The sequence below is a fragment of the Thamnophis elegans genome, chromosome Z, assembly GCF_009769535.1.
Source record: "Thamnophis elegans isolate rThaEle1 chromosome Z, rThaEle1.pri, whole genome shotgun sequence".
In the NCBI taxonomy this organism is placed as follows: domain Eukaryota; kingdom Metazoa; phylum Chordata; class Lepidosauria; order Squamata; family Colubridae; genus Thamnophis; species Thamnophis elegans.
In genome coordinates this window covers 40,489,563-40,503,420 of record NC_045558.1, presented here as the reverse complement: position 1 = coordinate 40,503,420, position 13,858 = coordinate 40,489,563, and the positions used below count along the sequence as shown (strand labels likewise).

General features: G+C 44.4%; 1 protein-coding gene across 1 annotated transcript in view; it reads right to left on the bottom strand.

The window, feature by feature from the left end:
* The window catches only part of STK31 (serine/threonine kinase 31), a 74,391-nt gene that overhangs the window by 49,082 nt on the left and 11,451 nt on the right, over nucleotides 1-13,858 (bottom strand). The window contains exons 8-10 of the mRNA XM_032235833.1: nucleotides 13,463-13,578; nucleotides 10,977-11,136; nucleotides 362-484 (exon numbers count right to left, since the gene is read on the bottom strand). Coding sequence (XP_032091724.1) covers nucleotides 362-484; nucleotides 10,977-11,136; nucleotides 13,463-13,578 — 399 coding nt within the window. The remainder of the gene's footprint in view (nucleotides 1-361; nucleotides 485-10,976; nucleotides 11,137-13,462; nucleotides 13,579-13,858) is intronic.

Genomic DNA, 13,858 nt, shown 5'->3' with positions numbered 1-13,858 from the left:
ACTTTGTCTATTATTACTTGTTTTTGCATTACATAGCAGACCCCAAACAGGAACAGCATGTTTTCTATCTACATACATATGCCTATACCGATGTCATTCCTAATTACTATTTTGAATAGCATGATCTGCTCAGATTGCATAGCACATTAAAACGTAGCACACAATGGACATTTTGTTGATAGCATCAGGAGGCTCTAAGGTTACTTCAGAAGTTAATTTAAATATTAATGTTTGCAAAAAGAAATATCAGAATGATCCCATGACTGTTTTAAGTTATTGTTTATGATAATACAAAATTGTAATCTGATCTAGAGAGCATCTCATTAACATAAAATAAGTATAATGCCAATTTGGACCCAACCTTCAATGTTTCTAAGCGTTCAGAACAAGGCAGATCATCCACTTCCACAATGAATTCTTCTACAGCTTTGTACAATTTATGTTGCAATTCATTCCTCTGGAGAATCAAGTTTTGTATTTCATCCTGTGCAGAAAAGAATGCACAATTGAGGTCATCTTCAGCAGAGATACCGGTATTCCTCAATTTACAACCACAACTGAACCAAAATTTCTGCTGCTAAGTAAAGGAGTTGTTAACTGAGTTGTGCCCAAGCTTATGACCTTTTCTACCCCAATTGTTAAATAAACCACTGTAGTTGTGAATCATGCAATCGCTAACCAAATGTGGCTTTTCCTACTGACTTTGCTTATTAGAATTCATCTGAGAAGATCACAAATTGCAATCTCATGATCCAGAGACAATGCAACCATCATAAATAAATGCCATTTAACAAAAATCCAAATTTTGATTATGTAACTTAGGGAATGCTGTGACAGTTTTAAGTGTGAGGAGTATCACTATATTCAGTGCTGTTATAACTTTGAACAATCACTAAATCACAAATGGTTCTAAATCAAGGACCTCCTGTGAAGAACCACCCTATACTATCATGGTGGCGAACCTAGGTCACACATGCCGAAAATGGCACACAGATTGCAATAGCAATAGCAGTTAGACTTATGTACCGCTTCATACGGCTTTCAGCCCTCTCTAAGCGGTTTACAGAGTCAGCATATTGCCCCCAACAACAATCGGGTCCTCATTTTACCCACCTCGGAAGGATGGAAGGCTGAGTCAACCCTGAGCTGGTGAGATTTGAACAGCCGAACTGCAGAACTGCAGTCAGCTGAAGTAGCCTGCAGTGCTGCATTTAACCACTGCACCACCTCGGCTCTTGTCGCGGTAGTTGCGGCCTCGTTGGCTCCTCTTCCACATTCATGTGCACACACATGTGCCGGTCAACTGGCCTTTGCACGTGCAGAAGCTCCAAATCCAGAAGAGCAGCATTTCGTTGCGCATACGCGCACCGGCACCCAAACTTCCAGGTTTCCGTTGCACATGCCAGCTGTTTCTCAGGGTCACACATGCACAACGGAACACTGCTCTTCCAGATTTCGGCATTCTTGCACACACAAACGCCAGCGAGGCTGTGCATTCCTCACAGGATGGTTTTGCATGCCATTTCTGGCATGCAGGTTGGCACTCAGTGACGAAAAACGTTAGCCATCATTGCTATAGGACAACCCCAAATTTAGGCAGTCAATCATACTATGTGAAAATGAATTTAAGTACAAGAAGTGTCAACAATCCTCTACAGTGCATCTACCTCCAGGTTTTTGAACAACCTAATACAGCACTGACATTGATTCAAGACATCAGTTTTCAGATACTTGTGCAATAACAAACATTGTATCATGTACCTGCTTACAAGCCAGTATAGATGAAAGCAAAAGCAGCCAAATTATCAATATTTGCAATTAGAGAAATTGAGTGTTGGCTTATCTGAATGGTCGTTCTCTGGGCACTGCGAAAAAGTCCAAGCATGGGTTAACACAGCCTATCTGCTCTAGGACTGAATAGATTTTTCTTTGGTCACGCCTCCTTTGCCTGAAACTAGAAGAGCCGAGGTGGCTCAGTGGTTAGGGTGCAGTACTGCAGGCCACTTCAGCTGACTGTTATCTGCAGTTCAGCGGTTCTAATCTCACCGGCTCAAGGTTGACTCAGCCTTCCATCCTTCCGAGGTGGGTGAAATGAGGACCCAGACTGTGGGGGCGATATGCTGACTCTGTAAACCGCTTAAAGAGGGCTGAAAGCCCTATGAAGCGGTATATAAGTCTAACTGCTATTGCTATTGCCTCCTTGAGGTCAGTTTAAAAACGAAGTCTTGTCCGCTGTAGGACGCCCTTCAGGTATCCTAATCGTAATGCCAAACTTTGGACCCTGCAAAAAACCCTGGGTGGTTTGGACTCTCCTTCAGCACCCAGAGAATGACCGTTCAGGTAAGCCAACGGTCATTCTGCTGTGCGCTGCTTGGAGAGGCCAAGCATGGGACATACCCAAGCTATTTTGTCCCAGGGAGGGCCGAAGTCATGTCCAGATTGTCCGGAGCTGAGACAACTTGCTGCAAAACACGTATTCCAAACGAGACTTCAGCTGAGGCAAAGGTGTCAATTTTATAATTTCTGATGAAAGCTGTGGGGGACGTCCACGTAGCAGCTCTGCAAATGTCAACGATGGACATCTGAGTCGCCCAGGCTGCTGTAGTGGCAGCACTCCTTGTGGAGTGTGCCATCACATGACCTGGCACGGTCCTCCCCTGATGTTCATAAACCATTTTGATTGAGGCCCGCAGCCAACACCCAATGGTTGAGGATGAGACCTTACGACCCAGATTGAAACGACACAAAGAATAACTCTGAATGCCTGAAGTCCCTAGTTCTTTTCATATAGATGTGGACCGCTCGTCGAAGGTCCTGCTTGTGCCAGGAGCGTTCCTTGGGATGCTTAGACCTGGGGCAAAAGTTCGGGAGGATCTCCTCCTGAGATCTGTGAAAGTGAGAATTCACTTTTGGTATGAAGGAGGGATCGAGACGCAGGATGACCCAATCATGATGGACGATACACAGTTCCTCCCTGGCAGAAAACGCCACAATCTCTGATACTCTCCTGGCAGAAGTAATTGCTACAAAGAAGGCAGTTTTAAGAGTCAAGTGCTGAAGACTGGCAGTTTTCATCGGTTCAAATGGTGCGGTGGTCAGGGCTCGCAGAACATATGCTAAGTTCCAGAACAGTTACCTGTGTATCACCTGAGGTCGAATATTGGTCGTACCCTTCAAGAAGCTTCTGTCCTGAGGGTGTTGACACATGTTGTAGATGGACTTCTAGATGCTTGAATGGTCTGGATGACCTTGTCAGTAAGGTTTTGTTTCCTTAGAAGCTCCCCCTCAAGTGCCATATGGCTAGTTGGAACCACTAGGGCTGTGGATGACTGATGGCCACCTGGCTGAGGGAGATCTGCTCCTGAAGAATTCTTCACGGCTTCTGTGCGGATGGATCGACCAGATCCATATACCAAGACCTCCTGGGCCAATGCAGAGCTACCAGTAAGCATTCTGCCTCCTCTGCCAGTTTGGTGATTACTTGCGGGATGAGCGGCAGGGCTGGGAAGGCATACAGGAGACCTGGGGGCCACCTGGACCTCAGCGCATCCGTCCCCTCTGCCTGGGGCGAGTGGTAGCATGAGAAGAATCTCAGGAGCTAAGTGTGGATTCCAGTTGCAAACAGATCGACTTGTGGCTGTCTGAACTGCTGCACTATCTGCTAGAACAGAGTTGGATTTAGACGCCATTTGAAATTGTCGATCGTCTGTCGGCTCAGCCAGTCTGTCATGACATTGCTGGTGCCAGATATGTGATCCGCTCTTATTGATGCTAGGTGTTGTTCCGCCAAACAGCCCAGGGCGTCCACCTCTGGCATGAGCCTCCTGGAGTGGGTGCCACCCTGCTGATTTACATGGGCATTCGTTGCAATGTTGTCTGTAACAGAACATGGCGACCCATCAGTTGGGTTGAAAAACATCTTAGGGCGAACCTGGCTGCTCTCAGCTCCAGCCAATTGATGCTTCGAGCTGCCTCTGTCTGCAACCATCTGCCTTGTGCCAGTTGACCTTGGCAATGTGCCCCCCCCCCAGCCGTAGAGACTGGCATCCGAGGTGACCACGACGCTGTCGGGTTCCTTGAATAGAAAACTCTACTGTTGTTGACTGCCACCATCTCAGGGAGCAAATCACCTTCAATGGGAACCGAATCTTTCTGAGCGTGTTGGTGGCCTTCGATCTCTGCATCGGCAATAAGAACTACTGTAGTTCCCTTGCATGCAGCCGAGTCTAGGGAACTACATTTAGGCAAAATATCATGATGCCCAGAAGCTGCGAGAGTTGAACAATTGGCAAGAATCTGACCCAGCGGCACTGACAGAGTCTGTTCCTGAGATTGCATAGCCAGTCTGGTGACAGAAACATCTGGCATGAAAGAGAGTCTATTATGGTGTCAAAGTGCTGAATGCGAGTCACCGGGTCAAGGTGGCTTTTCTTCTGATTCAACAAAAACCCATGGGTCTGTAGGGTGCGTATGGTGATTTGCACCTCTCTTAGAGCCTTGCGACGAATCATTGAATGAATGATGATGTCGCCTAGGTAACATTCCAGGAGTATGGGACGGGCGCGAAAGTGAGCCACCGCTGCTGCAAGAAGCTTGGTAAAAGTCTTGGGGGCGGATAAAAGGCCGAAAGGCAGTGCCCTGTAGTGATAGTGCCTCCCGTCGTAGTGAAATGGCAGGAACTTTCTGTGCGATGCGTGGATGGGCATATGCAGATAAGCTTTTTTCAGATCGATGGACGTGAGCAGGTCCCTTCAGTCCAGGATGGATTGGTGAGACTGCATCTTGAAGCGTTTGTAGGCCAGATGCTGGTTCAAGTGCTTCAAGTCTAAGATAGCTCTCCACCCGCCTGAGCTCTTGGGGACCAGGAAGAGAATGGAATAAAATCCCTTCCTCTCCTGGTCTGGTGGAACTGGCTCTATGGCGTTTATTTGCAGAAGATGGTCAATGTCTACTTGCATGAGGGACCTTTTGAGGGGGTTTTTGGACAGGGGGCAACCAACAAACATTCATGGGAGGGAACTTTAGAAACTCCAGCATCAGCCCCCTCCTGGTGGTGTTCAGGATTCACGTGTCCGTGGTAATCTCCTCCCATTGGTCTGCATAAAGTTGCAGGTGACCCCCGATGGGAGGGTTACTCTGGCGGTCACTTGCCGCGCCTGAACTGATTGTTGGAGCCACCATAAAATGGCTTCCGAAAGGATCTCTGGTTCTGTTGCCTTTCCTGGGAGCCAAAGTTGTTCCTGTCCTGGCCTCTATCACTAAGATGATTGTATGACCTCTGATAGAAAAAGGAGGTAGACGCCTGGGCGTTATCCTGGCCCCAAAAGGTCTGCTTCCTGAAGGAACCAGAGCCCTTCTTATCACTCTTTTTAAAAGTAGAGGGGAGGATTTTTCGTTTATCCTTCATCTCTATCAAAAACTTTTCTAAGGGATCCCCAAAGAGGTGCTCCCCTTTTAATGGGGCTGAGGCCAGCTTCCACTTGGCCTTCATGTCCACCTGCCAGTGTCGTAGGCATAGCAGGCAGCGGGATGTCACTTTGGAAGCCAACGCTCTAGAGGCGAATTTCACTGCATTCAAGAAAGCATCTGCAGAATATTCCACAGCTGTAATGATCTTATTGAGATCATGCCAGCAAGATGCCTCCGAGGGGGGTTTGATCTCAAATGTCGCAACCAGAGCAGGGACGCCTTTGTGAGGAAAGAGGTGGATGTAGATGCCTTAATAGCCCAGGCAGCCACCTAGTGCGTCTTATGACAGGCCTTTTCAGACCTTTTGTCCTCTGCCTTAAGACCCTCTAAAAGGTCTGCTGGAACAGCCGAGTTGGAGGTCAAGGAGACCACCGGGGCATCCACCACTGGCAATTTCAATATATCCTCCATTTTAGACTCTAAGGGATACAAAGTTTTGTCTCCCCCACTGGGATCGGCTGCGCCCACTGGTGCTGCACGACATCCATGAACCGATCAGGGACTGGAATGAGCTCCGGGTCTGGTGCATTCTTTTTAAATAGTCCCTCCTTAGGGTACTGGGAAGTAGATAGGACAGCCTTATCCTTAGATTTAACTTCGTGGAAACCCTGGCGTTATGTAAGATGGCCTTAAACAAGGACAGTTTGAACAAGCCTGTGAAGCCAGGTTTATTGGGAGGTATATCCTCATCCTCCGATAATTCAAACCCGTCCGCAGCCTCCTCCTCCTCCTCCTCCTCCCAGACCGAAACCTCTGATGTGACTGAGGTACCCAGAGAGTTGGTGGTGCTCTCAACTTGGTGGTGGCCGGTCTTAAGACCCCTGCCACCCCTGGCCTCCTTTTGGTGCATTGCTTCAACCACACCCTGGGAAATAGTCTGGGATATGACCTCCCTCATCTCCACTGAGAGAGCAGGGCCTTTGTCCTCTGCGGGTCTGGACCTGGAGGAAGTCAGGCCTCGTTCCCTTATAGCTGGAACTGAGGAGTCCTCATGAAAGCAACCTTGAAAAGGCTCCAACTCCTCCCTTATTGAAGAGCTGGGGGAATCCAGGTATCCCAAGGAGGCTGCAGGGAACCCAAACTGAGAATTCTTACCACTTAGGGATGTTGAGTGGTCCCCTTGATTAGAGGGAGAATCCCTCTCTCTGTTCTTGGTGGAGGAGAGGCCGAAGCAGCCTCACAAACGTGAGAGAGAGTTGGGGCCTGGAGTCTACCAGATCTCTCCTTTGGGGGCCTCCTGCCTCTTGTCTCCCTGGTTCCTGGAACCCTTGCTCCCAGAGGAACTATGGGATGATTTCCCTCCAGTGCCCTTCTTCCCCTTCCTCCCTTGGTATGGGGGATTTGGCCTGCTGCGCTTCGCAGAGGGCCCTGCCAGCTCCTCTCGTGGCTCCAAACCTTCATCTGCCATTCTGTCGATGGAGATCAAACTAGGGTGGCTGATTGTCAGCTTGGAGGGCGAAGCTGCAGCAATGAAGGGCATTAGACGCTGGCCAGCCAGCTCCAAAAAGCCTGCAGATCCACTTAATAGCTGAAGGCTGGTTAGATTGCCAGCGCACTCCAATGCCACCTTCCTGAAACAGAAATTCTTCTGGAGGGGGAGGGAGGCCCTGCCGGTGCCCCGGACAGAACCAGGCACTCCCCAGTGGCGATCTGTGCTGAGGTGGTGATGCGCGAGGTGTCAATATTCTCGATGGCTCTGGCGACAAAAGTTCAATTTGGATGCCAAAAATGGCTGCTGCGGCTTCGCACTACCTATAAAGAGTCCTCCGATGTCTGCTGTCGCCTCAATTAGTGGCCATTAGAAAGCACGCAAAAGCGTCACTTCAAAAATGGCCATCGTGGTTGCCGAGTTCTCAGAAACACCGCGGTGGAAACCAGGTTCTTCTGAGGCTCCCAACCCTGACAAGTGGCCGGAGACATGCAGAAACAGCTCTGCCGTCCCCACACCCGCCAGCACCCGCCTGACAAGCGGTCTCTGCGACCCTGACCACTGCATGCGGCCAGCAGCAGGTCAGAACCTGACAATCACCTCAGCAATCCGAAAAAGGAAAGAATCCTCATAACAGTTTACTTATCTCTACACTAAGGAAAAATTAAAAGAAAAATCCGAATTCTGAAATGATTTACCTGGAGAGTCCAATCTATCTGTCAAAGGACTTAAGGGCTCCCCAAAACTAGTCCTAACGGGCGGACTGAGTTTTTAAACTAACCTCAAGGAGGCAAAGGAGGAATAACCAAAGAAAAATCTACTCAGTCCTAGAGCAGATAGGCTGTGTTAACCCATGCTTGGACTCTTCAAGCAGCGCACAGAAGAGCAAACACAAAAAACAGTTCTTGAGCAGTATGTCTTCTTTGTTTATCTGCTAATATATAACCAATGAAGAAAATATTCACATTAATTTGTTTATATACCTTTGTTTATATCTACCTTGTTTATATATATGGTAGTTTCTATATGGTAGGAATTTACGTAGCTTTTCAATCCAGATGCTGAGCTTGTGAGAGTACGGGGGAGGGAGAGACAGAGAGAGATAGAACATCCACTCTCACACATTTAGTTGCAGGGAAGATGAATTTACTCGCTCTTGACAAGTTTAATAATTAACAGAATAATTTGTAAGTAGTGGACATGTAATAAGCATAACAATCATATAAAATTAACAAAACCAATAATATGAATGATAAAAATGACACAGAAATCTTGAATTCAATTTTCATTCAAATGAAAAATTTCCTGCCATTGGGTCTACCCAATATAACAATCTTCCTGTATGTAATTACTAGAAACTGAGTTTAAATTCCTAGTGGCTACATTTAGGAATTTAAATTTCTACTACCAGTAGCTACATCTAGAAGTTTAAAGTTATAATACCTACATCTAGAAAGATTATTCTAGTGCGGATGTCGGCAATCTGTGGCTCTGGAGCCGCATATGGTTCTTTCATCCCTATGCTGCAACTCCCTATCACGGCAGAGATGAAAGAGCTGTCCTTCTTCAACAGAGCCAAGAGAAAGAAGGGAATGACGTAGGAAGCGCTCCCCTCACCCGGCCAAGTGCCAAATATAAAAGTTCAGCAGGAGGTGGGTGGCTGGCCCAGCTGAAGCACACCCATTGGTGAGTTGGATGGTGGAGATGCCTGGTCCAGCTCTTGCAGCGAGACACTGTTTGGCACCTCAAGATGCAAGATGCTGCCTTTGAAATGCACTGCGCCTTTGAGGAACCCAGGCAACGATGGTTGGGGCTGGGGGGACGGGGGGAAGCAGAGGCATCAGAGTTGTTTCTCCCCTTAGCAAGTCGGGCCTGGATGAGCACAAAGAGTTGTGTGCTAGGGGATCAGAAGATGCACGCCGACATCGCATCAACACGCATTTCCAGCACATGCTCCTCTGTCCTGAAGTAGGATTGAGTGGGGGGGGGGGAGGCAGTAGGTGAAAAGATAGGGGGCTTCTAGGAGGAAAAGCCCGGCTGGCTTTCCTTTTGATGTAGGTTGGGGGAAGACCGAATAAAAATCCAATTTCCCTCAATAATTGGGAGAAATTTCTCAGCAGTCCAGAGTCCAGAAATGGGCGTGGGGTCTGTTTGTCAGAGGATCGGAAAGGAAATCAGTTGAAATCTGGGTAGGAAGCTATTCAGAGAGGTATCAGCCTGGGTCTCTTCTCCTCTTCCCCTTAGATTTCCCCCTCTGGCTTTCTTCCCTAGCTTCAATTTTTAAGGAGAGGGGGAAACATAGTGGGACAATAGTAGCTAAAAGACTACGAGGGGGAGCAGAGAGAGAACCCCCTCCTTTGTATTGACTGGCTCTTTGTCTCCCCACCCACTTCAGACCGTTTTCCATGGGGAAGCGAAGGGCCTTGGTTGGAGGCATCAGGCATAAAATGCAGCAGCCTATACCGCACCAAGTTCTCAGACTGGTACTCCCCGGTACTCTCTCTCTCTCTCTCTCTCTCTCCGCTCCCCCAAGTCCAGAAGGGACTCCACCCTAGGTTTCCTGGTTCACGTGTCAACTTGCAAAGCATCCCTGACCTGATTTCAAGTTGCCAAAGGCAAGGGGGATAGGATCACGAACTTACAGCTGCAGCGAGGCAGCACATCAGTCAAAATCAGAAGTATATTACAGCCATAGCTCTGTCAAGGCTGTCTTCCAGGGCTACCTACAGTGGCTGGAGGAGAGTGATTTCTACAACCCGGAAAATTGCTTCCTTGGAGAATGTAACTAATGACATACCTTGGAGGAGGTGGGAAATAGAGTCAGAGTTGGCTTCACTTGGGAAGTGCTGACAAGAAGCTCCTAATAAATAACTGGATTTTCTTTGAAGCTTGGCTCAAGGCTCATGATTTATTTAGGGCATCTGTCAGAACCCTGACATCATATTTTTTTCTAGGTTGGGGAGGAGACACTCTGCAAAATGTGTGCTTAAATCTTGCGCCATTGCAAAGTCCTGATTATTAAAGACAGGGATGGGAAAAAGATGTCATTCCTTTCCCAAGGACTCAGAGAATGTGGAATAAAAATGTGTGTGTAAATAACAGCCTAGGATAGCTTTAGCCACAAACAACAGCTGCTATTATTTTTGCTGAGAGTTTCTAAGCTGCACAGCATTCTTTAATAAATACTAACAATAACAAACAATAATATACAGAATTAAAGGAAGGAGGTGAAATCAGGGAGAGAGGGTGAGAGGGAGGGAGGGAGGGAGGGAGGAAAAATCAGAGGGGGGATGGAAGGAATAAGAATGTGAAGGGGGATCATGTGACTAGATGGGAATGTGTGATGTTGAATTGGACACGCCCACCTAGGTTTTGTGGCTCCTGGTGTTTTGTTTTCTGTGGAAAATGGGTCCAAAGGATTCTTTCAGTATTTAAGGTTGCTGACCCCGGACTAACACCTGTAAAAATTTTAAGACATTCATTCTCATTCTCTCTCTCTTTCTCTCACAGACACACACACAGACACACACACACACACACACACACACACACACAGAGTTATTACAGTCCAACAAATTCTCAAATTGTACTCCATTTAACTATCCTGTTGCTGATCAGTAGAGGGAAGAGAAAAGCTGTAAAAATGTGCTACTAATGACCTGTAAGTTCCTTTCTCCTCTTCACAAAATCCATAATCTGTGACAGCTCTAACATGGAGCCAATTTGGTTTAATGGTTAAGGACCAGAAACCAGGAGACTTATGAATTGTAGTCCTGCCCTAGGCATGAAAGCCAGCTAGATGACTTTGAGCCAATTACACTCTCTCAGCCCAACTCAACTCACAGGGTTATTGTGGAAAAATAGGAATATTAAGGATGTTAAATCTTGAGTTACTTATAAAGTAATAAAGCATGATAAAAATCAAATTCATTCATTAATTAATATGGATAAATCATATATTAGCAAAATATAGTCACATTTTAAATCCTTGGTGATATTTGCTAACAAGCTTAAGCAGCTACTTCAACAAAATTTAAGAGATATCATAGGAGCTTAAATGGTATGATTTGTCACCTACCACATCTTTGCAAAGGCGTATTTCTTGCTGGGAAATATTATAATCTGCCCATATCTTTTCAAGCGTTTCCATGGACAAAGGAACAACAAGTTGCTCGTTGGTAACTTTATTTGCAGCTTCTAAAAGATCTTCTCCCAAATGAGCTCTCTCATGATTTTGTCTGAATATTTAAAAATGAACATTTATAATACTATATAATTAAGATCCATTATATAATTAAGATCCATTTCTATGCGTCTCTTACAGCTATTTTTACCCAATAAAATATATCCCAATATTCCAAGTATAATTGATTCTATCTGATGTACAATAAAAGAATACGTAAGAACAACAGATGAAACCTTTCATGTAGGAATACTATCATCAGAGACATAACAAAACGATAGGCTTAGGTAATTGTATTCTTTAAAAGATAAATCAGTAGTATTTATCAGGAAAATATAAAGTTTAGCCCCAGACTACGCTTAGTCTTTGAACACTCTTGTTCCTTTCTCGTTCCTCATTTCTTCCTTCCTGTACCTCCCGATCAGGTTGCCTGCTGCTATATTCCCCTTCATTTCTTTCCTTCACCCCAGCCTCCTTCCTCTTTCCTCACCAACTGCGAAGCTGCTAACCTTTATTCTTTTTATACCTTTTTGTATTTCCTCCCTACTTGCCTCTTCTATTCCCACTCGTTTTTCTCACTTTGTTGCTCTTTCTAACCTGTTCCACTTTCTCTGCCTCCTGACACACTATCTTTTCTCTACACAGCTGTTCAATTTCAAATAACCAGGGGGATCAGGGGAGGGGAGACAATGAAATCAAAATGGTAGCACACTGACTTTCTACATTTGTTGCAAGTAATAGAGGATGGTACTATGATCAATCTTTACATAATCTAACACATTGATTTAAATATTATATACAATTACATTTTTATGTATGTTAGGTAAACCCTGCTATTTGACTGTGAGAAAAAAAACATGTTTTTCTGAAGAAAAATCAGAAAAGTCTTTTGTGGAACTGCTGTGTGTCCAAGACACTTTAAACAACTTCCCATTCAGAGGATTTATTTTTTGAAAAAAAACAAGGTTTAAACTGTCCACTGGTCTTTGAGATAATCTGTTCTTGAATTATCAAATTTTGCAAATTCCTACTGAGGTCTCAAACCATTGCTGAAAAGTAAGCTGGCATTCTACTCAATTAAATGGGCCACTACAGGTTGTCCTGTAATGGAAGCCTGAAATTTCTGTCATATGTCATTATGGTCATAATTGAAGGTATCCATTTAACCAACCCAATTTTACAACCTTTTTGCAGTTATTAAGGGAATGCAGCTGTAGTAAGCAAAAGCCGAAGTTGTTAATCAAGCTCATTGTCCACAATGAATATTTTTTGCAAGAAACTAGAATTAAACCCGTTTGCCTAACAAAAAATGTAAATCAGTCACATAACTGCGGGATGGTGCAAATGGCTATAAATGTGGACCAGTGGCTAAGCGCCCAAAACATGATTGTTCACGAGTTGACAATGATCACATAACCAGGAGAGGGATGAGCGGCCATCATTTTGGGATTTCAATTAAAAGGTCAAGGATTTTCTGTAAGCTATTTTTAGTATCACCCTGATCGATGTAACTTGAAACACAGTGCAATCTTTTACTTATATATGAATTCAACAACTGTGGCAGTAAAAATGGATTCACGGGTGTCTGCATGCACCTGTATGCTTCTGGAAACAAGTACAAGATTCCTGATGCCACCCTTGGCTTTCCAAAATTAAATAAATCTGCTTTAGAAACAAATGGACAAAAAAAAAAAAGCAAAACAACTAAATCTCGTAAGATGTCAATATTTTCCATGAGATCGCTTGAGATTTCAGCTGGGAAAAAGTAAAATCATGAAATTGAAATAGCAGAAAACTTTATTTTTATGTATTTATTTATTTTGTCAAGCATATATAAGATAACAGATATAAGTATAAACATGATTATTAATACAGGAAATGGATATAAGTGGGGACAGTAGGACAGGGACGGTAGACACATTGGTGCGCTTATGCACGGCAGTTATAGACCTCTTAGGAATGAGGTGAGGTCAACAGTAGACAATCTCAGGGGATCCGGAAATGCCATAAGATTATAGCTTTAGAAGTAGTTTGTCATGTACCACTGAATGAAAGGATTTACAGAAGTCTATGTAAATTGGGTCTATTGCTCTACCCTGGTTGAGTTGTGTAGACTATACGTTTTTGCAGTGTAGAAGTTCTGAAACTTATGAAATGTTGGCAATTTTCACTTTTAATTATTTTTTGTTGACTGCAATATCTCAAATTATTTCTCTCAATAACCCCCACCTTATGTTGCTATGTCTGTTTCATATAAACTATAGTTAAATAAATCATAGGTTATCCTAAGAGTAAATCAATGTTTGAAAAAATATCCAGGATTATTATTACTTACATCAACTAAAAATTATCCTTTACAGATAGTCTAGAAAAATGCATACCTCATTTTTTTCAATTTCTCAAAGCTGATAGCCAATTTTTTCATTGTAGTTCCTACATAAGTGAGCAGCTTATTTTCCATACAATCATGGCTTTCCTTGGAAGCTTTCTTCTCTTTCTGCATTGCATATACCAATGAAAGCATTAGCCCATCAATACTGCTTCTTATAAGCTATCACTGAAGAATTGAACAGGACTAAGTATATCTTTCATACAGGTATACAGATTTTTTGTTTCAGGCAGTTTAAAATCACAAAGAAAAACAGTACTAGAATAAATATTTTAAATGGAACTGGTGATGAAAAGCCAATATAACCAGAGCTTTGCCTTCCTTAGTAGTAATAAATGTGATTCAGCAGTCAAGGATCACATTTATTATTACTAAGGAAGGCAAAGCA